The sequence below is a fragment of the Peromyscus californicus genome, unplaced genomic scaffold (assembly GCF_007827085.1).
Source record: "Peromyscus californicus insignis strain IS unplaced genomic scaffold, ASM782708v3 Scaffold_2__1_contigs__length_46816999, whole genome shotgun sequence".
Classification (NCBI taxonomy): domain Eukaryota; kingdom Metazoa; phylum Chordata; class Mammalia; order Rodentia; family Cricetidae; genus Peromyscus; species Peromyscus californicus.
The window spans coordinates 13,292,387-13,315,026 of NW_026294540.1; the positions used below are offsets into that span (position 1 = coordinate 13,292,387).

General features: G+C 44.8%; 1 protein-coding gene across 2 annotated transcripts; it reads left to right on the forward strand.

Annotated features, from left to right (window-relative positions):
* Nucleotides 1-167: 167 nt before the first annotated feature.
* Rnf34 (ring finger protein 34) lies at nucleotides 168-21,779 on the forward strand. 2 transcript variants are annotated; one of them, XM_052755363.1, is made up of 6 exons: nucleotides 168-320; nucleotides 11,866-12,084; nucleotides 14,424-14,831; nucleotides 18,754-18,867; nucleotides 19,094-19,295; nucleotides 20,842-21,779. In XM_052755363.1, exons 1-6 carry the CDS (start codon nucleotides 315-317, stop codon nucleotides 21,030-21,032), a joined length of 1,140 nt encoding a protein of 379 aa, XP_052611323.1. In that variant the 5' UTR covers nucleotides 168-314; the 3' UTR covers nucleotides 21,033-21,779. The 2 variants fall into 2 exon arrangements, with proteins under 2 accessions (XP_052611323.1, XP_052611325.1); XM_052755365.1 differs by lacking the exon at nucleotides 168-320 and adding an exon at nucleotides 570-899.
* The last annotated feature ends 861 nt before the right edge of the window (nucleotides 21,780-22,640 follow it).

Genomic DNA, 22,640 nt, shown 5'->3' on the forward strand with positions numbered 1-22,640 from the left:
GCCCCGCCCAGCCCTAGCCCCTCTCCGCTCTCGGGGCTGCGCCCGAGGCCCCGCCCCTTCCCTGCAATCTCATTGGCTCTGGTGACCGGCCCCCCGAAGCACTGCTTCGGATTGGTGGGCTCGGCCGGCCGCTCGGCGTCTTCCGGGGGCGTGAGCCGAGCGTGGCCACGCCCCCGACGTCGGGACGCTCAGTCGGCCTCGGGAGGCGCAGCCTCCGCCGCCGCCGTAGAAGGAAGGAGAGGTCCGTTGTGCGAGCAGGCTGCTATGGTGCTGAGTTCCCGGGTCGAGCCGACCGAGCCGAGGCGGTCGCGGCCATGAAGGTGAGGGGCTGGGGGAGCCGGGAGGCCCTCCTCGCCTCTCCCGTGCGCCCGGAGCGCCTCCTTGGGCTCCGTCTCCGCGGTTGCCCGGCGGGTTCCCGAGAGACCACCACTGTCGGGGGGCGCCCCGACCGGTTCCAGCCGGAGAGGCCGGGCTAAGCGGACCCGCCCGAGCTCCTACAGCGCCCCCCGGCGGCCTGGCCGAGGAGGAGGCGAGTGGTCCTCTCCCCCCCCCCCCCCCTTCCCGAGGTCGCAGCCCGCTGGGCCCTGTGTCCCAGGCCCTGCGCCGTTTCTCGGGGTCCCGAGCTTTTCAGACCTCTAAGAGCTCTCCTCCGGCCTCGGTGCTTCTGCCCACGGACGTGCCCTCTGCCTCCCCGAGTCCTTGAACTAACCCAGGTGTCGGGGGGCATCCCGAGACAGAAGTCAGAGAGAGCGGTGCGGGGATTGATGAGGCCGGGGCCAGGGGAACCCGAGTACAAAAGCCAAGGGTTGGGGTCCCCCCACCCACCCAGGAGTTCTTCCGTGGGGTTTAAACGCTGTGGCCGTGACCTAGAGCGCTGGATGTGTTTGCATCGCCACTAGGTACGCAGCAAGTAATTTGGCAGCCTTTTCTCCCGGGTGGGAGTGAGAGCGTGGGCGTTATCACTGATAGAAGTTTCAAAAAAAAAAAAAAAAGGGGGAGAGGGTGTGTGCGTGATTCTGGCCTACTTTGGGGAGATGGTTTTTTTTTTTCCCCCCTCAACTTCATCACAGAGAGTTCTAAAGAGTCTGTGTGCAACAATCAATTTAGGTATTGATCCATTTGCCAAAAATCAAGCCAAGTGGCGTGAGTCAGAAGGTGGTGATGATACCTCTCCCGACGAGAGACGGTTGTATTCATCTCATTGAAGAAGTGTGTTGTTGGCTTTGGGCTGCTCCATGAACTCGACCTTCACAGAGTGTCAAAAGATTTACTGTGGACGATTGAAGAGTGTCAAGTGGCTAGAGGAAGTCAGCGAGTGTTTGCTCAGTTTCCTCTTTGTATTAGTCAAGAGGGAGTAAAAGTAATTCAGAATATAGTCCCCCTCTTTAGGAAAGAGTTTGCCGGTTAAAATAAAAGAGACAAGGTAGGCATGGCGGCACAGGCCTGTAATCAATGTTTGGGAGGCTGAGGCAGGAGGATTGAGGCCACCATTTGCTACAAGGCAAGTGCTTTTGTCAAAAAACAAAGAACAACAGCAAAAAACTCCAGATAGATCCCAAGTAGCCACATTACAGACCACAATAATATTAGGGGTTTTTTTTTTTTGTGTGTGTGTGTATGTAAATAGCTCTCAGAAGAAAGAAAAATAGTGATCCCCTTCATTGTTGCATACCTGTAATCTCAGCATTTGGGAGGTAGAGGCTGGAGTCAGGACAATGTAGAGTTCCCATCTAGTCTCGGCTTCATAGTAAGTGTGAGGCCAGCTTGTACTATATGAGATTCTGTTTCAAAACAACAAGCCTTCTTGCTACCGGAAGCAAGGGAGATTTTTTGGAATAGGTAACATCTTTTTTGAGACAGCGTCTTGCTGTGTGTCTCTTACTGGCCTGGAACTGAATATGTAGGCTGTCCTTGAACTGGTGAGTGATCCTCCTGAGTGCTTGGATTGCAAATGGTCTAGAATGGATGGCATTGGCACTAACTTTAAGGGTGAGGATATTGTGAGAGTTTTTTTTTTTTTTTTTTTTTTGGTTTTTCGAGACAGGGTTTCTCTGTGTAGCTTTGCGCCTTTCCTGGAACTCGCTTTGGAGACCAGGCTGGCCTCGAACTCACAGAGATCCGCCTGGCTCTGCCTCCCGAGTGCTGGGATTAAAGGCGTGCGCCACCACTGCCCGGCTATTGTGAGAGTTTTTAAAAAATTGTTTAAAATGTTTTTAGGATTGTGTGTATGAGTGTTTTGTCTGTATGTATTTATGTGTACCATCTGCATGCCTGGTGCTCACAGAGGTCAGAGGTGGCATTAGATCCCCTGAACTGGAGTTACCAGTGGTTGTCAGACACCTTGTAAGTGCTAGGAACCCAACCTACGACTTTTGTAGGAGCAATCAATGAGTTCTCTTAACTGCTAAGCCATCTCTCTAGCCCTTAAGGTTTTTGTTTTATGTTTTTAAATTTTGTTTTATAGGTATGAATGCACCATGAGGTCTGTGCACCCTGAGCATGCCTGATAACCATGGAGTCCAGTAGAGGGTGTCAGAGCTCCTGGAACTGGGGTTAAAACTAGTTGTGAGACCCTGTGTGGGTGCTGGGAATCAAACCCTTTGCTTTCAACCACTGAGCCATCAACCCCTTGTGAGCATTTATTCTTTACTTCCTAGTGTAGTTATAAAATATCACTGCAACTTAGAATATTTTTTTGGTTTTTTAAGATGGTTTCTCTGTGTAGCCCTGGCTGTCCTGGAACTCTCTTTGTAGACCAGGTTGGCTTTGAACTCTCAGAGATCCATCTGCCTCTGCCTCTCAAGTTCTGGGATTAAAGGTGTGTGCCACCACCACTCAGCTAGAATACTTTATTTTACTATCTGGAGGTAGCTTTATTGCCTGAAAATCATCATCTTTGCTGTGGGATCCAAAAACAGCCTTTATTTATCAAGGAAATTAGATTTAGAAGGAGAATTGGATGTGGGTACTGTGCCCAAATTGTTAAATAAATTGTTCAAGAGCAAGTGGTTTTGCATTTAAGTGGAAGGTAACTGCTTTCTTACTCTTTTTTCTTTCTTTTTTTTGAGACAGTCTCACTGAGATACTAAGGTAAAAAGGGTGAGAATAGTACTAAGAACCAAGTATTCCCCCCCTCCTTTTTTTCCCCTCCCTATTTTGAAACAGAGTTTCTCTGTGTAGCAGCCCTAGCTTTCCTAGAACTCCCTCTGTAGACCAGGCTGGCCTCGAACTCACAGAGATCTGCCTGTGTCTGCCTCCCGAGTGCTGGGATTCAAGGTGTGCGCCACAATGCCTGGCCAAGTATTCCATTTTGGTTTTTCGAGACAGGGTTTCTCTGTGCAAGTATTCCAGTTTTAAAAAGACAAAAATCATTTGTGTATAGTGGCTCACACATATAATCCCAGCTCTTGGTAGGTAGAAGCAAGAGGATTAGTTCAAGGCCATCCTCCCCTGCATAGCAAATTCAAAGCCAGTCTTGTCTGTATGAGACCCTGTCTCAAAAAATAAAAAAGGAAAAGAAACAACTTAAATATGAGAAAGACAACATATGTGATATGGAGCACATATTGTTGTAAGAGTATTAGTTTCGCCAGATGGTGGTGCACGCCTTTAATCCCAGTACTCTGGAGACAGAGGCAGGTAGATCTCTCTGAGTTTGAGGCTAACCTGGTCTACTGAATGAGTTCCAGGACAGCCAGGGCTGTTACACAAAGTAACCTTGTCTCAAAAAAGAAACAACAACAACCAAACAGTGAGCCACATGTAATTTGTTTTGAAGCAGCAGTTTCAGTAAGAAATAATTCTAAAGTTTGCATATTAATTGTCTTTTTCTCTCCGTTCTGTAAGAAAGTTTAACTGAAATTTAAACCATAAAGCATTCATTTATATCACTATTGCTAAGATTTGAAACATTCTTTCAGCACAAGGACATTGGAATTTTAGCAAATTGAAATTTGTCCAGAATTTACAACAAAAATCTGTAGTCTCTGAAGTAGATGGGTTCTTTGAGGAAACTTTTACTGGTTCAAGAAGAGAATCCCAAGCCAGGCGTCATGGCAGGCAGATCTCTTGTGAGTTTGAGGCCAGCATGGTCTACAGAGTGAGTTCCAGGACAGCCAGGACCCTGTCTCAAAACACTAAAAATATAAAGAAAAGAAGAGGAGAATCTGTCTGGTTCTTTTGTAGCTTCTTTCTTTTGTAGCTTAGAGTACTTGATAAAAATTAATATTTTGCATATAAAAGTGCTAGTAGGTTCATCCTTTACTGGAGAATATTATTATTATTAATTATTACTATTATTATTTGATTTTTCAAGGCAGGGTCTCTCTGTGTAGCCCTGGCTGTCCTGGAACTCACTCTATAGACCAGGCTGGCCTCGAACTCACAGAGATCACAGAGATCTGCCTCCTGAGTGCTGGGATCAAAGGCATGCGCCATCACCAACAACACCCCCGAGCTAGGACAATATTACTATATTCCTTTTGGCAACACAGTAGACTCTTAGGAAATGCCATAATCTCTACTGTTTAATTGAAACAAATGACTTAAATCATTCAGTTTTCATCCCCATCAACAACTCCATCCTCTTCCATTATCTCTTTCCCACCCTTCTCATTTAATCTTCATAGAAACCACATTCTCTAGTCTGACTGGTTAATATTACATCTAATGGAATCTTTAAAAGAGATCACATTCTAATTCAGTACAATATAGGAGCCACAATCTGTAGTAACTGAGTATTTTGAAGCTTTTTCTTACAGGGATTCTAAGTGTGTTTCACATCATGTATACACACACAAGACAAGTGTACATTGAAGTCGTTTGAAAACTGGCACTGAAAGAGGCCTGGGTCAGTTCTTAAAACATTCAGAATACCTTAACCACTGTCTGTAACTCACACACACATAAAATATATTTATTTATGTATTGAGAAACTGGGCTTCACTATGTAGCACTGGCTGTCTTGGAACTCACTGTGTTCGTCTAGAATATTCAGACTCTTACTTACTGAGCCATCTTTCCAGCCATCTTGAGATTTTTCTAATTGAAGGTGAAGGACAAAAGTAGGTGTTGGGGTTTTTTGTTTTGTTTTGAGATAGTGCTTTACCATGTAACCTTGGTTAGCCCGGAACTTGCTATGTAGACCATGCTGGTTTTGAACTCAGATCCACTTACCTGTCTTCTAAATGCTGTAATTAAAGGTGTGTGCCACCATGCCTGGCTTAAGGCATTTTTAAAAAAACTTTATTATTATTGTGCATGTTGGGGGCTAGGAGGGCACAGAGATCTGCCTGTCTCTGCCTCTGGAATGCTGGGATTGAAGGCGTGTGTACCCAGCTACCTAAAAATAATTTTTTTTTTTTAATTTTTTTTATTTTTCGAGACAGGGTTTCTCTGTGTAGCTTTGCGCCTTTCCTGGGACTCACTTGGTAGTCCAGGCTGGCCTCGAACTCACAGAGATCCTCCTGGCTCTGCCTCCCGAGTGCTGGGATCAAAGGTGTGCGCCACCACCACCCGGCCTAAAAATAATTTTTAACAGTGTCTGTTTTTGACAGAATCAGTCACAGTTTTTCTGGTGTTGAAGATTTCACACAAGAAAACAGAGAAGTGTGGTAGAAAATAAAAGTAGCTCTAGGATGGTGGCGTACAACTTTTATCTCAGCATTCAGGAGGCAGTGGCAGGAGAATCTGAGTTCAAGGCCAGACTGGTCTCCAGAACAGCCTGGACTACACAGAAAGACTCCGTCTTGAAAAATAAAAAAGAAAGAAAACAAAGAAGTTGGGAGCAAAGAATAAGTAAGATGAAGGAATTCCCTACATTTCCGTAAAGGGAACTAATTTGAGAGTCAGCTTAGATTTACAGAACCTAAGCATTTCTAATCTAGCTACTTAACCCTTTCTGAAAGTATTGGGGAGCTGTAAAGGGAAGTAGAAAAGTAGAGTCACACCCCCAACAACGAGCAAATATAGACAAGTCTTGGGTGAGCACATGGCTGAGATGTTACCCAGGCTCCTTCCTGCTCAGGAATCTTGAGGGTTGCTTTCTAGCCAAAATTGTTTGAGCAGGAAGCAGGAATCTTCAGTCAGGCCCAGAATGCCTTGACCTTGTAAACATTGGCTCTATCAGAATCATTTGGGAGTTAAAGAAAAAATTTTGTTGCCCAAACTGTACTCCAGAGTAGCAAAATCAGAAGGCCCCTGTATTAAAAAACAACTTTAAAATTACATTTGTTTGCCAGGCGGTGGTGGCGCACGCCTTTAATCCCAGCACTCAGATGGCAGAGCCAGGCGGATCTCTGTGAGTTCAAGGCCAGCCTGGGCTACAGAGCGAGTTCCAGGACAGGCTCCAAAGCTACACAGAGAAACCCTGTCTCAAAAAACCAAAACAAACAAACAAACAAACATGTGTTTGTTTATTTGTGCCTGTGTATCCCACAGCGCTCGTGTGGCATTTGGAGGATACCTTGGGGGAATTGGTTCTCTCCTTCCACCATGTGGGTCCCAGGAATTAAGCTCAGGCATGACTAATTTTTAGACTTTGTGGTGAGTCTAACCTGCAGAGAACCACAGTCTGGGTCAGTTTCACAGGTTGAGGCAATTATTTAGCAAGTGACAGAGCAGCCACAGAGGTAGGGGACTAAACCACCTGCTCCCCAGAACAGGGGAGGTCAGAGTACTAAAGAAATCACTTCAGCTCTGGGGTGTCAGAAAACACAGGGCTTAATATAGAAGTGGAAATGATGTCTCTCCTATACTCTGGGTGGGAATGAAGGAGACCGCAGACAGAGCTAGTGAGTGGATACAGCCCTGTCTGAACTCGAGCTGTCACGTAGGTTGGAAGAGAGCAGATGCTGTTCTCAGAGAAAGGAGCAGTGTGGGCTTACCCTCCCTGTGCTGTGCTGCCAGGAGTGTTCTCTTACTGCAGGAGCTGTTGTCTCATTGGGTGTGTTTGACTGATGGTCTCAGATCCTAATGAGGCTACAACCTAGATTTTCCCTGTTTTCTTTCCTTCTGCTATGGTTTGTGGCTGAAGATAGTACTGTAGATCTGCATTGGGCTAAGTAGGGTTACAGCAGCATAGTTTTGACTGGGAAGCTATGGGACTTTTTTGGTTTTATAATGAAATATTTAAAGTTAAAAGTCTTTGTTCTCCGTCTGTGTTTGTGTGAGGGTGTGCATGTGGATAGGCTAGAGGGAACTTTGGGGGTTGTTCCTCCTGTGTGGTGCTTTGGATGAGAATAACCCCCGTAGGCGCGTGTGTTCGGGTACTTAGTCACCTGGGAATGGCACTATTTGAAAGGGTTAGGAGGTGTGGCTTTGTTGGAGGAAGTGTGTCACTGGGGGTGGGCTTCAGGGTTTCGAAAGCTGTGCCAAGTTCAGAGTCTCTCTCTGCCTGTGAATCAGGATGCAGCACTGAGCTACTGCTCCAGCACCTGCCTGCCTGCCACCACGCTCCCCGCCATGATGATAGTGGACTTTTAACCTGGGAACTGTAAGCCAGCCCCAGTTAAATGCTTTCTTCCCTAAGAGCTGTCGTGTCATGGTGGCTCTTCACAGCAATAGAACAGTGAGTAAGACACTTCGTGACCTGGAAATGGCCAAGGCTCGGCTCGTTGGCCAGCAAGCCCCAAGGATCTGTGTCCTTCCTAGTCCGGGGATTATAGATGCACCATATGCCCAGCTTGTTCCCTACATAGTCCAGTCATTTACTTACTATTTTGGGACAGCGCCTCCTGTAGCCCAATCTACTTTCTGTTTACTCTAGCTGAGGGTGACTTTGAACTCCCAGTCCTCCTGCCCCCACCTCCCAGTGCTGAGCTTACAGGCTTGTGTCCTCATGGCCTCACGTGGGCTTGTGTGTTGGGGGTTGTTCTTGGGGTAGAATGTAGCTTCTTGTGCTGTGCTCGTAGACAAGCAGTTTACCAACTGAGCGATCTCCTCAGCTCTCAGCGTTCTTTTGATTATTTTCTTTCTGGAGGATGCAAAGGAAATTCCTGCTCTTCCATAGAAACATGAGGGGATGGGACTATGTTGTTGTTTTTATTTTATTTTATTTTGAGACAGGGTTCCTCTGTGTAGCTTTGGAGCTCGCTCTGTAGACCAGGCTGGCCTCAAACTCTCAAGAGTTCTGCCTGCCTCTGCCTCCTCAGTGCTAGGATTAAAGTCGTGTGCCACCACTGCCCGGCTGGGACTATGTTGTTATCCTGTAATAAAGGTATCTACCTAGGAATTATACATATTTTCTCCAATAGGTCCTTTGTTTCTTCTGCTAGAACTATATAGTTTTTTTTTAGAATTAATTTTTTGGTGTATTTTTACACATGTGTGTACGTATTTAGAAGCCAGAGGTTGACACTGGGTGTCTTTTTCTTTTTTCTTTTTTCTTTTTTGGTTTATTTGAGACAGGGTTTCTCTGTGTACTTTTGGTGCCTGTCCTGGATCTCGCTCTGTAGACCAGGCTGACCTCGAACTCACAGAGATCCGCCTGGCTCTGCCTCCCGAGTGCTGGGATTAAAGGCCTGCGCCACCACTGCCTGGCTTGGGTGTCTTTCTTAATAGCTTTCCCCCATAACATTTTTTTCTTTTCTCTTTTCTTTTCTTTCCTTCTTTCCTTCCCTTCTTTTTTTTTTTTTTAAGATAGAAGATTTAAAAGAACTTTGCTGGGTATATGGTTGTATACACCTTTAATCCCAGCACTCAGGATTTCTATGAATTGGAGGCCAGCTTGGTCTGTGTAGCTAGTTCCAGGCAAGCCAGGGTTACATAATAAGATCTTGTCTCAAAAACAAAAAACCCCAAAATAAATAAATTAATAGAGCTTTCTTTGGGCCCGACATGGTAGCATGCATCTTCAATCCCAGCACTCAGGAGGCAGAGACAGGGAAATCTCTGTGAGTTCAACTTGTCTTGGTCTACATAGAGAGTTCCAGGGTAGCAAGGACTACATGGAGAAACCCTGTCTCCCAGAGAAGGAGAGCGAGAGCGCACGTAGCTTTCTTTGGAAGACTGCTGATACATTTTTTTTTTTTCCTTTTAGGTTTTTTGAGATGGTTTCTCTGTGTAGCACTGACTGTCCCAGAACTGGATCTGTAGACCAGGCTGGCCCGAACTCCCGGATCAACACCACTCCCCACCAAATTTTTTTTTTTTCTTTCTTGAAGGAGCAATCACTGTTAGTTTGGCATCTCATGCTTTTGTGTATAAGCAAACCATGGATCTAGAGTCTGAGACAGGAGCTCTTCATTATTTTACTTGGCTTTTGAAGGCAGCATTATCTTGAATTACAGAGAGAAGCCATATACTCCTTAAATTAGTGATGAAGGTACTTAGGCAGTTGGACCTTGTTTACCACTGTCTTTTTCTCTTCACCTGAACGACTTCTGGATAATGAGAACAGCATCATCATTATTGACACTCCAAGTTGCCTTTTTAAGGTTGTTGTTTTTTTTCTTTTTAAGCTAGTTGAGCAAATAATACTTGACAGATAAAATAAATGGAATCACATGTGGTGTTGTCTGGTGACATTTTAGCTAACACCTCAGGTACTTTGACTTCCACTATTTGTCACATTGCTTAGGTTCTAGAACATGTTTAAGTAGGACATGGGAGCCAGGTGGTGCTGGCACATGACTTTATTCTCAGCAATTGGGGGGCATGGGCAGGTGGATCTCCTGAGTTCAAGCCCCGCCCGGTCTACAGAGTGAGTTCCAGGACAGCCAGGGCTACACAGAGAAACCCTGTCTTCAAAAACCAAAAAAAGAAAAAAGAGAAAAATCCTCTACTGGTCCCAGACACTGTACTTTTTATTCTTTAAGCATGAGAAAATGGCTTTGGCCCCACATTGGAAAATTTGTATCTATTGCTGACAGGCTTGCTTATCCCATTCTGAGACTAATAAAATGGGAAACAGAGGAGCTGTAGTTGTAGCTCTCTGGGACAGTGTTTGCCAAGCAGGGGTCCATTCCCAGCAACACAAAACTAAAAATAAAACAAAGATAAATTGTTATAGGTGGTATAGTGATAACCATGTTCTGACTGAGAATAAAGAGTCAAGAAATAAACAAAAATACCCCAAAAGAAAATTATTCGGTGGAGAGGCAAATGTCCTTTATTCTTTGTGAGGTCAAGCGTTTTGGCCATTGGAAATGATGCTTCGTGCTCTTGTCCTGAAAATGTAGAGTAGCTCTGTTTTAAGAGTGCTTTCCTTAATGTCAGATGAATATATTCTTTATAAAGAATGTGGGAAATCGAGTAGAGGAGGAAAATAAATGCATGAGGTATTTTAAAATCTAGAGAGCTGCTGGTGTGTATGGTGGTGCACACTTAATCCCAGCACTCAGCTGATTTCTGGGAGTTTAAGACCTGGTCTCCATAGCAAGTTCCAGGACAACCAGGGCTGTATCAAGGGACCCTATCAAAACCAACAAAACCAAACAAACAAACCAAAAACCCAAACAGACAGCCCCAGAGGGCTTTATTTGGCATTTGGCTGTTTTTAGTCATGCTTAGGATGGAACCCAGGACCTCATGCATGCTGAGTAAGCCCTCTTGTCCCTGTTGTGTTTGAAAGATTTTATTTATTATGTATAGTGTTCTGTCTGCATGTATACCCGCACACCAGGAGAGGGCGCCAGATCTCTAATTACAGATGGTTGTGAGCCACCATGTGGGTGCTGGGAATTGAACTCAGGACCTCTGGGAGAGCAGCCAGTGCTCTGTTAAGTAATAGCTGGAGCTACTAACAGCATGTCTCCGACATTACCTAGGACATACTTGACTGACATAGAGTCAGTGTGGTGGCATACAGATTTGTAGTCAGCTTTTGGAAACCTGAGGCAGGAGGATTGCAAATTTGAGGCCTGGGCTTCTAGACACTTGATTCCCACCCCAGGCTGTTTCTCTTTGTAGTCTGGCTGTCCTGGAGATGGCTCTGTAGACCGCCTGCCTCTTCTTCCAGAGTGCTGCGACTCAAGGCGTGCGCCCCACGGCTCAGCTTCAGTTTTTTTTTTTTTTCGTTTTTTTTCTTTGTCATGCATCTTTTGTTTGGAAATACCGGAAAATTGTCTTTCTAAATGACTTGCAGTTTTGGAAACTTGAATGTCCCTTGTTAGGGATGTTTGGAAATAGAAGGACTTCCGATTTTTGAGAAATTTGGAATATTTACCTTTAGGTAAATATTTGAAGCTTATTTAGCACTGTGTTGGTGATGGTAGATTAGAGACACTTCCTTTGATCTCAAGGTTACTTAAGGCAAACTTACCTCTGAAAAGTAGCAGCCCACATTCCCCTTGTCTTTATTTATTTATTTATTTGCTTTTGAGACAGGGTCTTTCTACATAGCTTTGGCTGTCCTGGAACTCACTTTATAGACCAAGCCTGCCTGTTAACTCAGAGATCTGCCTGCCTCTGCCTTCTGAGGTCTGTAATTAAAGGCATGTACCACCACTCCTGGTTTATTTTGTTTTTAAATTTTATTTATGTGTTTGGATATTGTGCTTGCACATATATATATAATATGTATATATTACATATATATTATATATAATATATGTACTACACACATACAATATATATTATATATAATATATATTGCACACACATATATTTTTTATATATATATATCTATAGATATATCTATAGATATATATATATATATCTGTGTACCACATGTGTGCCTGGTACCCTCCAAGGCTAGAAGAGATCATCAGATCCTCTGGACTGGAATTACAGACAGTCGTGAGCCAGCACGTGGGAACTGGGACTCAAACCTGGGTCCTCTGGAGGAGCAGCCAGTGTCCTCAACCTCTGCACCATCTCTCCGGCCCCTCTGCTAGGCCTTACCCTGTGCACTTGTGTGTCTTTCAGGCGGGGGCGACTTCCATGTGGGCTTCCTGCTGCGGCCTGCTGAATGAAGTCATGGGAACCGGAGCCGTCCGAGGTCAGCAGGCAGGATTTCCGGGAAGCAGCGGCCCGTTCAGATTTACACCCAGCTCTGATTTCCCCACCTATGCACCAGCAGCTACCGCAGGGCCCAATATAGTTTGCAAAGCGTGTGGACTTTCCTTTTCAGTCTTCAGAAAGAAGGTGAGTTTGAAACTATTGCATACGAATAACCTGTGGGGGAAAAGAGACATGGATCATAATTCCTGGCTGTAGGTTCTGTTGACGAGGTAATCCATTTGAAAGTATTCAAAAGTCCCATTTGGAAGTCTGTGCAGTAAGATTCCAGTTCTGTCACAGTGTCTGGTTAGTCTTTGCTGCTTGTCCTTCGCTGTGTGATGTGTACTTCTGAGCCCTCATTCCTGACGATACTCATTTTTAATATCTTTTAATAAAGAGATTGAATTGCTCTGCAGTTTTGTTCAGCAGACATTTATTATAGCAAGGTACCATGGTTTAAAAACTTTGTTCCTAACTTTTTTTTCTTGCAGAGCTGGTAAGGCTTTATTATACATGCTAGTAAGTGCCCTCTGTACCATTCCCTAGCCCATACTTGACCATGTTCTTCCTTGTTTTTTTTTTTTTAGTTTTTCGAGACAGGGTTTCTCTGTCTTGTTTTGGTGCCTGTCCTGGATCTTGCTCTGTAGACCAGGCTGGCCTTGAACTCACAGAGATCCGCCTGGCTCTGCCTCCCGAGTGCTGGGATGAAAGGCGTGTGCCACCACCGCCCGGCTATTATTTTTTAAATGTATCTTAGGTTGACTTCAAACTCCCAGCTATCCTTCTGCTTCAGCCAAGTACTGAGATTACAGCATGGGACATCACACTCTTTGTCTGTCTGTCTGTCTGTCTATATTACATTCTGACCAGTTTCCCCTCTCTCCTCTTCTCCCCGTCCCTCCCCTCACTTCCCCTTGCCCCCAGATCCACTCCTCCTCCCTTCCCCTTCCGAAAAGAGCAGGACTCCCAGGGGCTATCAACCAAACACAGCATAACTAGTTACAGTTAAGACTAGGCACGTACCCTCATCAAGGCTGGAGGAGGCAACCCGATAGGAAGAAAAGTCCTGATCATATTCTTTTCTTTTTTTAAAATTATTTTTTATTTTATATGCATTGGTTTTTTAGCCTTTGTGTATGTCTGTGTGAGGGTGTTGGATCCTCTGGAACTGGAGTCACAGACAGTTGTGAGCTGCCATGTGGGTTCTGGGAATTGAACCTGGGTCCTCTGGAAGAGCATACAGTGCTCTGAACCACTGAGCCATCTCTCCAGCCCCTGACTTTATTCTTTAAAAACAAGTGTGTTTGCATGCATGGCCCTCGTGTGTATGCAGGAGCACTCAGAGGCCAGAAGAGGGTGTTGAATCCTCTGGATCTGGAGTTACGGGCAGTTGTAAGCTGCCCAGCATGGGTGCTGGGAACCAAACACAGCTCCTTTGGAAGAGCAGGAAGAACTCTTAACCCGAGCCGTGTTCAGTTCTCCGATCACCTTTGTTTTTTTTTTTTTTTTTAAATGGTTATGTGTATGTGGCTTTGTGAGTGGATACTGCAAGTGTGCCTGAGGAGGCCAGAGAGCATGAGCTACCCTGGAACTGAGCTGTAGGCTTTTGTGAGCTCTCAGGCATGGGTGCTGAGAACTAAATTTGGATCTTCTAGAAGAGCAGCAGCCAATGCTTTTAACCACTGAGTCATCTCTGGCCCCAGTATTCTTAAGTTTTAAATAAGGAAATTGGGTGTGATTGGCTCATATTTGTACTCTCAATAGGGTCATTGATGCAACTTCAAGGCCAGCCTAGGCTACATAGAATGTTCTAGGCCAGTTTGAGCTCCAGTGAGAGAATCTGTGGGGATGTGAGGGGCGGTGAATAACCTCTGTTTGTGGAGATTTTACAGAAAGCACGTAGGCTAAAACTTGTACAGGTCATTGTGCAGTCTGATCAATATAATACCTTGAAGTACACGGACGAGAGTGTTAGCTTGTGGGAGCCATGCACTGAGCAGAAGTGGACACATCTGAGTGTCCTCTCAAGGTTCTCTTCTGAGATGGCTTAGATTGTAATTGGGGCCACATTGGCTACAGATTTCTGCACTAGTGGGGTCTTCTGTGTCCTTGGGTTAAGTTGGAGAGGTCAGTTTCCTTTCTTCTTGTATTCTTTGCTGAGGAAATTATCCACATAGGAAAGGACCCGAGAGAGAGCTTTGTGGTTGTGCTTTCTGTTCCCGTGGTTCAAGTCAGCTCGGTTCTGCTAATTACACGTTTGTGTCAGGGGGTGGAAATGTTTTAATTCACTAACACAAGAGTGTATATTTTCCTCCAAGTGCTGTGTTTGAAGTTTCGTGAATGGAAGCTGCCCTGGCAGCGATGGGGTTTGTGAAAATAGGCTGCTGCCGTGGGGACTGCCCAGGAGCCCTGGTTTCAGTTGTCGTACAGAAGAGGGTGTTCTCACAGTGGTTATGTGAGTGTCGTGTCTGCTCTGTCCGCAGCACGTCTGCTGTGACTGCAGGAAAGACTTCTGCTCCTTCTGCTCAGTCCCACAAGGAAACCTCCGCAGATGTTCCACGTGCCACCTGCTCCAGGAGACGGCCTTCCAGCGCCCTCAGCTGATGCGGCTGAAAGTGAAGGACCTGCGGCAGTATCTCCTCCTCCGAAACATCCCAACCGACACTTGTCGGGAGAAGGCGGACTTGGTAGATTTAGTACTGTGCCACCGTGGACTAGGTTCCGGGGATGACCTGGACTCAAGTAGCCTGAATTCCTCACGGTCCGAGACTTCTAGTTTTTTTACACAATCCTTTTTTTCAAGTTATACAGCCCCCCCTGCTACTGTGTCCTCCTTCCAGGGAGAGCTCCTGGACAGAGATGGGACCTTCCGGTCGGAAGTTCTGGCTCAGGTAGGATGGTGTGATTGATGACCCCAGAGCCTGGTGTGTTCCCCAAGCATTTTAATATCTGAACTTTATCCCCAGGCCTGACTTTGAACTTCTGGTCTTCCCAGCGTCACCTCTTGAGTCTTGGGGTCAAAAGTGTGCATCATTATAGCCCGGTTTTAGGTGGTACTAGGGATTGAACCCAAGAGTTTGTATATACTAAGCAAGCACTCTTTTTAGTTTTTCAAGACAGGATTTCTCTGCGTAGCCCTGGCTGTCCTAGAACTTGCTCTGTAGACCAGGCTGGTCTTGGACTCACAAAGATCTGCCTCCCGAGTGCTGGGATTCAAGGCCTGTGCCACCACTGCCCAACCTAAGCAAGCACTCTTAACAACTGAGCTATATCTCCTATTATAGAGTTACTTAATTTAAATAATAAAAATAAATGGAATTTATTTATTATAATTAGAATACTATCTCAGGGGCTGGAGAGATGACTCAGTGGTTAAGAGCACTGGCTGCTCTTCCAGAGGTCTTAAATTCAATTCCCAGCACCCACATGGTCGTTCACAACCATCTATATAGGATATGATGCCCTCTTCTGGCCTTCAGGTATACATGCAGAGCACTCATACATAAACTATAAATAAAGTCCCAATAGGGCTCTTGAGCATCATAGGTGGATAACATGCAGGGCTTACAACTCAGTTTGTTGTATATGAATGACTCTGAAATGCGAATTAAACTGGGTGTGGTGCTGTAGTCCAGCTACTAGGGAGGCAGGCACAGCAAGATTTCATGAACTCAGGAGTCTGAGGCTGGCCTGGGGAATTAGCAAGGCTCCCACGTTAAAAACAACACAAAACCCCTAAGAAATAATGGGCCATGGTGGTGCCCGCCTTTAATCCCAGCACTTGGGAGGCAGAGGCAGGTGGGTCTCTGTAGCAGGCTTTTTCAGATCTCCAGCCCCAAATCATGACATGGAGACTTATTAGTTAGGAATGCTTGGCCTTAGCTTGTGCTTTTCCCACCATCTCTTATAACTTAACTCTTACAACTTCACCTATGTTTGCCTCGGGGCTTTTTACCTTTCTTTCATTCTGTATGTCCTTCTCTGTGTCTGTCTGGCTGGCTCCAAGCATCTCCCTCATTCTCTTCTCAAGTCTAGATTCCTTCTACTTATTCTGTCTGCCTGCCAGCCCCATGTATTGTTCTACTGCCTAGCTATTGGCCATTCAGCTTTTTATTAGGCCAGTCAGGTGCCTTAGGCAGGCAGAGCAACACATCTTTACATTGTTAAACAAATACAGTGTAGACAAATATAACACATCTTTGCCTAGTTAAAGTAATATTCCACAACATAAACCTGTGTGAGTTCAAGGCCAGCCTGGTCTACACAGAGAAACTCAAAAACCAAAATAACAACAACAAAAAACTTAGACATAAAATATTGAGCTATTGCCGGGCGGTGGTAGCTCACGCCTTTAATCCCAGCACTCGGGAGGCAGAGCCAGGCGGATCTCTATGAGTTCGAGGCCAGCCTGGTCTACAGAGTGAGATCCAGGACAGGCACCAAAAATACACAGACAAAGCTTGTCTGGGAGAAATTATATATATATATATATATATATATATATATATATATATATATATATATATCTGTTTTGAATTTTTTTCCTGTTTTTCCCCCCCTATTGAGGGAAGATACTATTAAAAGATGTGTGCTGGGTGTAGTGGCACACACTTTTTTTTGGGGGGGGGGCACACTTTTGATCCCAGCACTTGGGATGCAGAAGCAGGCCGATCTCTGTGAGTTGTAGGCCATCCTCGTCTACATAGTGAGTTCTAGAACAGCCAGGGCTACATAGTGAGACTTCGTCTCACACAACAAACAAAAAAATGGAGAGGTGTGGGGGCTGGAGAGAGCTCAGTGATTAGGAGCTCTTAGTGCTCTTGCAGAGGACCTTAATTTGCTTCCTGTACCCACATTGCTCCGCACAACTATTGTAACTCCAGTTTTGGGGGGATCTGATGTTCTCTTCTGTACTCCTCAGACACTGCATGCATGTAGTACATACATGTAGATAGCCACTCACATACATAATATAAAAATACATGTACATACATGCAGACAACCACTCACATAAAAATAAATCTTAGAGTCATGACTGGGCATGGTAGTGTATACTTATATCCCGGCACTTACGGGACAGAGGTAGGAAGATTGATTTAGCTGCTCTCCAAATATCCATAACTTAGATAAGACCAAGACCAGAGTTTTATGATTTTTCTCAGATGAGAACTTGCATGATTATATAAACAGATAAATCTGACTTGTACCACTTTTGGACTCTATGACACCATTTAGGGGAGCTGTAGGTGGCACAGTGCTGCAGTGTGGTGTCTATAGGATGAAACACGTGCTACTGAAACCAACCTGGACTATTCCATGTCAAAAGATATCATAAGAGTGGTGGTATACACCTACAATTCCAGCATTGGAAAATGGAGGCAGGAAGGAAGTGAGTTAATACTAGCCCAGGCTAGACCTTGTCTCAGAAAAGAAAATATGGTGTTTAATTTAATTTTAATTTCTTAATTGGTGTTTTGTCTGTATACATGTCTGTGTGAGGGTGTTGGATCCCCTGGAACTGGAGTTACAGTTGTGAGCTGCCATGTGGGTGCTGGAAATTGAACCCAGGTCCTCTGGAAGAGCAGTCAGTGCTCTTAACCACTGAGACATCTCTCCAGCCCCAAAGATGTAAAATACAGTATATAATCCAAAATGGAAGAAATTTTTGTTTTCCTAAAGAAAACTGTTGATTAGTAAGGATTTTTTTTGGTTTTTGTTTTTGTTTTTTTTGTTTTGAGACAGTGTTTCTCTGTGCAGCCCTGGCTGTTCTGGAACTTTGTAGACCAGGCTGGCATTGAACTCAGATCCACCTGCCTCTGCCTTTCCAAGTGCTAGGATTCAAGGTATGTGCCACCACTACCTGGCTTATTAAGAATTTTTTTTTTAAAGTATTTATTTATTTATTTATTGTGTGTGTGCCTATTTGGATTTGCTCATGCCCTGGTTGGCAAATGGACGTCAGAGGACAACTTGTCGGTATTCTTTCCACAATGTGGGTTCAAATCAGGTTGTCAAGGCCGTTGACATGCACCTGTCTGTCCCCACAGAGCCATCTCTAGTTAAATTGGCTATTTTCAGGTCCTGATGGTGCAGGGCCACCCTCCATTCTTAGTGGCTTTGTTTTAGGACCTTCCTTCGGCAGTTAATACTCAGACGTGTTTTACAAATTCACACATAGGGAGGAATTTGTATTTTAAGGGGACTTTATGGAAGGTGAGTTCATGTAGGGCCCAACTTCTTGAGAGAGTTAACCGACATTCAGTGTCCAAAGAAGACATGATGTATGCTAGGCTCTGTGTTTAGTTTTGTTTATTTTTTATTACAATTCTATTTTGTGTAGATGGGTGTTTTGCTTCCATGAAAGTCTGTACACCACATGTGTGCCCTAGTGTCTGTGGAGTTCAGAAGAGGGTGTTGTATGTCCTAGACTGGAGGTAAAGATGGCTGTGATCTTCCATGTAGGTGCTGGGAACTGAACCCAGGTCCTCTGCCAGAGTAGTAAGTGCTCTTACCTGCTGAGCCATCTCTTCCCTCCAGACCCAATCTTTTTTTTTCCCCCTTTTGAGACAGGGTATCAATGTGTAGCCTTGCCTAGGTGGCTGCCCTGGGAGTTGCTTTCTAGACCAGGTTGACTTATTACTCACAGAGATCCCCTGCCTCTGGGATTAAAGGAGTGCTCTGCTTGCTCCACCAACCTGGCCCTAAGGTAATCTTGAGGAAGATCAGTGGATAGTTTTTCTCTAGAGAGAAGGAAAAATTGGTAATTAGAAAAGCCTGATGATTAGTAATCAGTTGGATTTGTCATGTACATAGGTCCAAAGTGAAATAGCTTCAGCAAACACAGATGAAGATGATGAAGATGATGAAGAAGATGAAGATGATGATGATGAGCAAGAAGATGATGAAGAAGAAAACTTGGAGGAGCAGGTGAAACTCATTTAAAATGGCTTCCCTGATAAATGCATGTGTCAAAAGGGAAGATGCTGGGCTTCCTCCAGGTGAGCACAGGATGGTTTCTAGTTCTGCTGTGGAGCACTATGAAAACACTTCAGGGAGCCGAGAAGTTTGGGGAGAGCATCCAGGGCCATGGGGACCAACCCCAGAGCGGCATCTGGGCTTGTGGATGCAGAGGTAACGGATGCTCTCATTTCAGACCCCAGGGCTCTCTAAGAAGAAAGCGAGAGCCTCGCTGTCTGACCTGTCGAGCCTGGAGGAGGTGGAAGGGATGAGTGTGCGCCAGCTGAAGGAAATCCTGGCCCGCAACTTCGTCAACTATTCTGGCTGTTGTGAAAAATGGGAGCTGGTAGAGAAAGTCAACCGGCTGTACAAAGAGAATGAGGAAAACCAAAAGTCATGTAGGCATCCTTTTCCTTTTTCTTCCCAAGTCTCCTGTCTGGAGCTTTAAAAATTGGATTTTTTTGTTATAATTATGTCAAATTTAGCTAGCATGGCAGTGCATATCTGTGATCCCAGTACTCATTAATCTAAGCCAGGAGGGTAGCTAGCTCTCAGACCCTGTCTCAAAAATAGCAATCATTGGGGCTGCAGAGATGGCTCAGTGGTTCGGAGCACTGGCTGCTTTTCCTGAAGTCCCGGCCGGGTTCAATTCCCAGTCCCCACATGGCAGCTCACAACTGTCTGTAACTGCAGGGGTTCTGACACCCTCTCATACAGACACATGCAGGCAAAACCACCGATACACATAAAATAAAAAAAAAAATTAAAATAGAAACCATTAAAAATAAAAAGGTTTGGAGCTGGAGAGATGGTTCAGCAGTTAAAAACTGCTGGTTGCTCTTCTAGAGTACCCAGGACAATTCTCAGTACCCACATGGAGGCTCCAGCTCGGTTATTCCACTTGAGGAGACCCAGTTCTGGTTTCCATGGAACTAGGCACTTTGTTTGTTTGTTTGTTTTGTTTGTTTTCGAGACAGGGTTTCTCTGTGTAGCTTTGGAGCCTTTCCTGGAACTCACTTTGTAGACCAGGCTGGCCTCTCACAGAGATCCGCCTGCCTCTGCCTCCTAAGTGCTGGGATTAAAGGCGTGCGCCACCACTGCCCGGTTGGAACCAGGCATTTAAGTCGTATACAGACAAATGTAGGCAAAACACCCATAATACCTAAAATTAAATAAATCGGTCTTTGAGAAAAACAATATACCTTTTTAGTCACCGAGTCAGTTATGTAAGTCAGTTTACACTGCTGCTTAATATTATGTGACATGGGCTTTGAGACAGCTGTTGCCAGGGAATCTAGTTTTTGTTATTATTCGTGGAATAAAGTCCCTCTTACTGAAAGGAGACTGTCCCATCTTCATGGCCACACAGCTGGAACATCCAGCTAAACTTACACTTGTGGCCTGACTACTGAGTGGCCCATATGAGGAATGTGGGGTGATGGGTTTTTCCCTTGAGACAAGGTCTCCTATAGCCCAGACTGGCCTCAAATTCACTCTGTAAAGATGACCTTGAACTTCTGATCCTCTTGCCTCTGCCTTTCTAAGTGCTAGGATTACAGGCATGTACTGTTGTGCCTGGTCTGTGCAGTGCTGGGGATCAAACCAAGACTTCACACAAGCTGGGTGGGTACTCTGCCAGTGGAGCCACACCCCCAGCCCTGGTTTCTTTCTCCTCATGACAAACCCCTTCTGTCATAACAAAACAGAAACAAGTAGCCAACATTTCTACTTTCTATACAACACTTTTTAGCTGGTCCTAAGCCACGTATTTCTTCCACAACCCTGAGATAGGCACCACACCCAGCAGAAGTAGTATAGGGAGGTTAAGGGACTTTGTGTGCATATAGCACTGGGGTGGTTGCTCAGAAGGTGGCTGCTTGGCTGGGGGCAGGGGAACAAGTCCAGTGGCCATGTCCAGAACCCCAGCTCTCAATTTCCTTTCAGACGGTGAACGGATGCAACTTCAGGATGAAGAGGATGACAGCCTGTGCCGGATCTGCATGGATGCTGTCATTGACTGTGTCCTGCTGGAGTGTGGGCACATGGTCACCTGCACCAAATGTGGCAAGCGCATGAGTGAGTGTCCCATCTGCCGGCAGTATGTGGTGCGAGCTGTGCATGTTTTCAAGTCATGAAATTGAGGCCCCCCACACGGGACACTCCTCTGACTATCCCACACATCTGAGTGCATAAAAGGGACTGGAAACTTACTGTTCCAAGGCAGAAGCTATTTTTAAAAATTATTTTCCTTACCGACTGGGGACAGAAAGTTCATCCTAAGTTGAAGAAACCTGGGCTGGGCTGGGCCATAGGCCTGTCTGCCTGTGGACACACGGCTTTCCCAGCTTCTGCTGGGTTTTATCACTTGTCTCCCCTGAGCACTAGTTGCTGAAGTCAGACTGTTGAGTGTGGGTATTTGCTCTTGCTCTCTAGAGGCCACTCACCCTGTCTCTTATTTCCCCTTTCTCCTGTGTTTGAAACTTTTGTTCTCCTCCAAGTGAACTTGCTGTTCACAAGTGAGCTAGTGTGGACTACACTGAGCAGTGGCTGCTCTGAATGTTCACTTTATTAGTCATGTATATTTTCAGTGCTAATATTTAATGAATGTAAGTTTCCACATTGTTGCTATCTCTGCATTTAAACATAATTGGGAGACAATTGATGTTCTATAGTCAACTGCCAGGGCCTCAGATAAATATGTCCATTTTTGTTCAGATACAGCTTTTAATAGCAAGGGCTGCATCTAGCTTCTTTAGAAGATTGTGTATGCTAAATTCTTTATTAATATGTAATCAATTTACACTGTTTTGTATAGTGAAGGTGTATTTTTAGTGCTACCTGCTAGTAATTTTAACTTTAGGAATAAAATTAGATTAAAAGGCTGCTATAGTTTATACTGTCTCCCTAAGTTTCAAACTTATTTGCATATAGCATAAACAGGCACCAACGTCCTGCTCTAGCACCTCTGTTCAGAAGAGATGCGAACGCCTTCAGAGACCATCTTTGCTGCTCACTTACCATAGTCGTGTTTATTACTGTGACAAGGTATTGTTAGGTGCTTTACGGTTTTCTCAGTCCTTACCATCGGTCTAAAATAGATACTGCCATACTTGGATAGAGAACCCAGTCTCTGAGAGGTTAATAGCTTTGTTTAAAATCTCAGGTATGAAGTGTGTGTATTGTGTCTCTATATATACATATATATATATATGTATGTATATATATACACACATATATATACATATATGATAGTACTGAGGGTGTAGCTCATGGCTAGAGAGCACACTGTTATTAATAAGCCCCATGTTACGTCACAGCACTGGGATGGGGGAGGGGACAGACAACAAATTTCAAATCTAACTCTTAATGCTAAAGGTTTTCTTTTTCAGCCATTGGAATACATATAGCAAATGAGAATTTGAGATCAACAGCTCACGTAGAAGGGTTCTAGGGCCAGCTTGAGTCAGGGTTTGCTTTTGGTTGAGAACAATTGTCAATTCACCTTACTTTACGTTGTATGAGGTATTATAAGTCATCTGGGTATGATGTACAATATACAGGATTATGTATACAAGGTATTTACAAATACTGTACTATGCACGTGACTTAAGCATGTATGGATTTTGCCATCTGTGGGGCATGGTTTTGGAGCCATTCCATGCACAGTGAATACCAGGGATGACTGCTTACTTTTTTTGGCAAAGGGTAAATGTTTCTTCTGAAAGCTGCATATTTTAACTGGC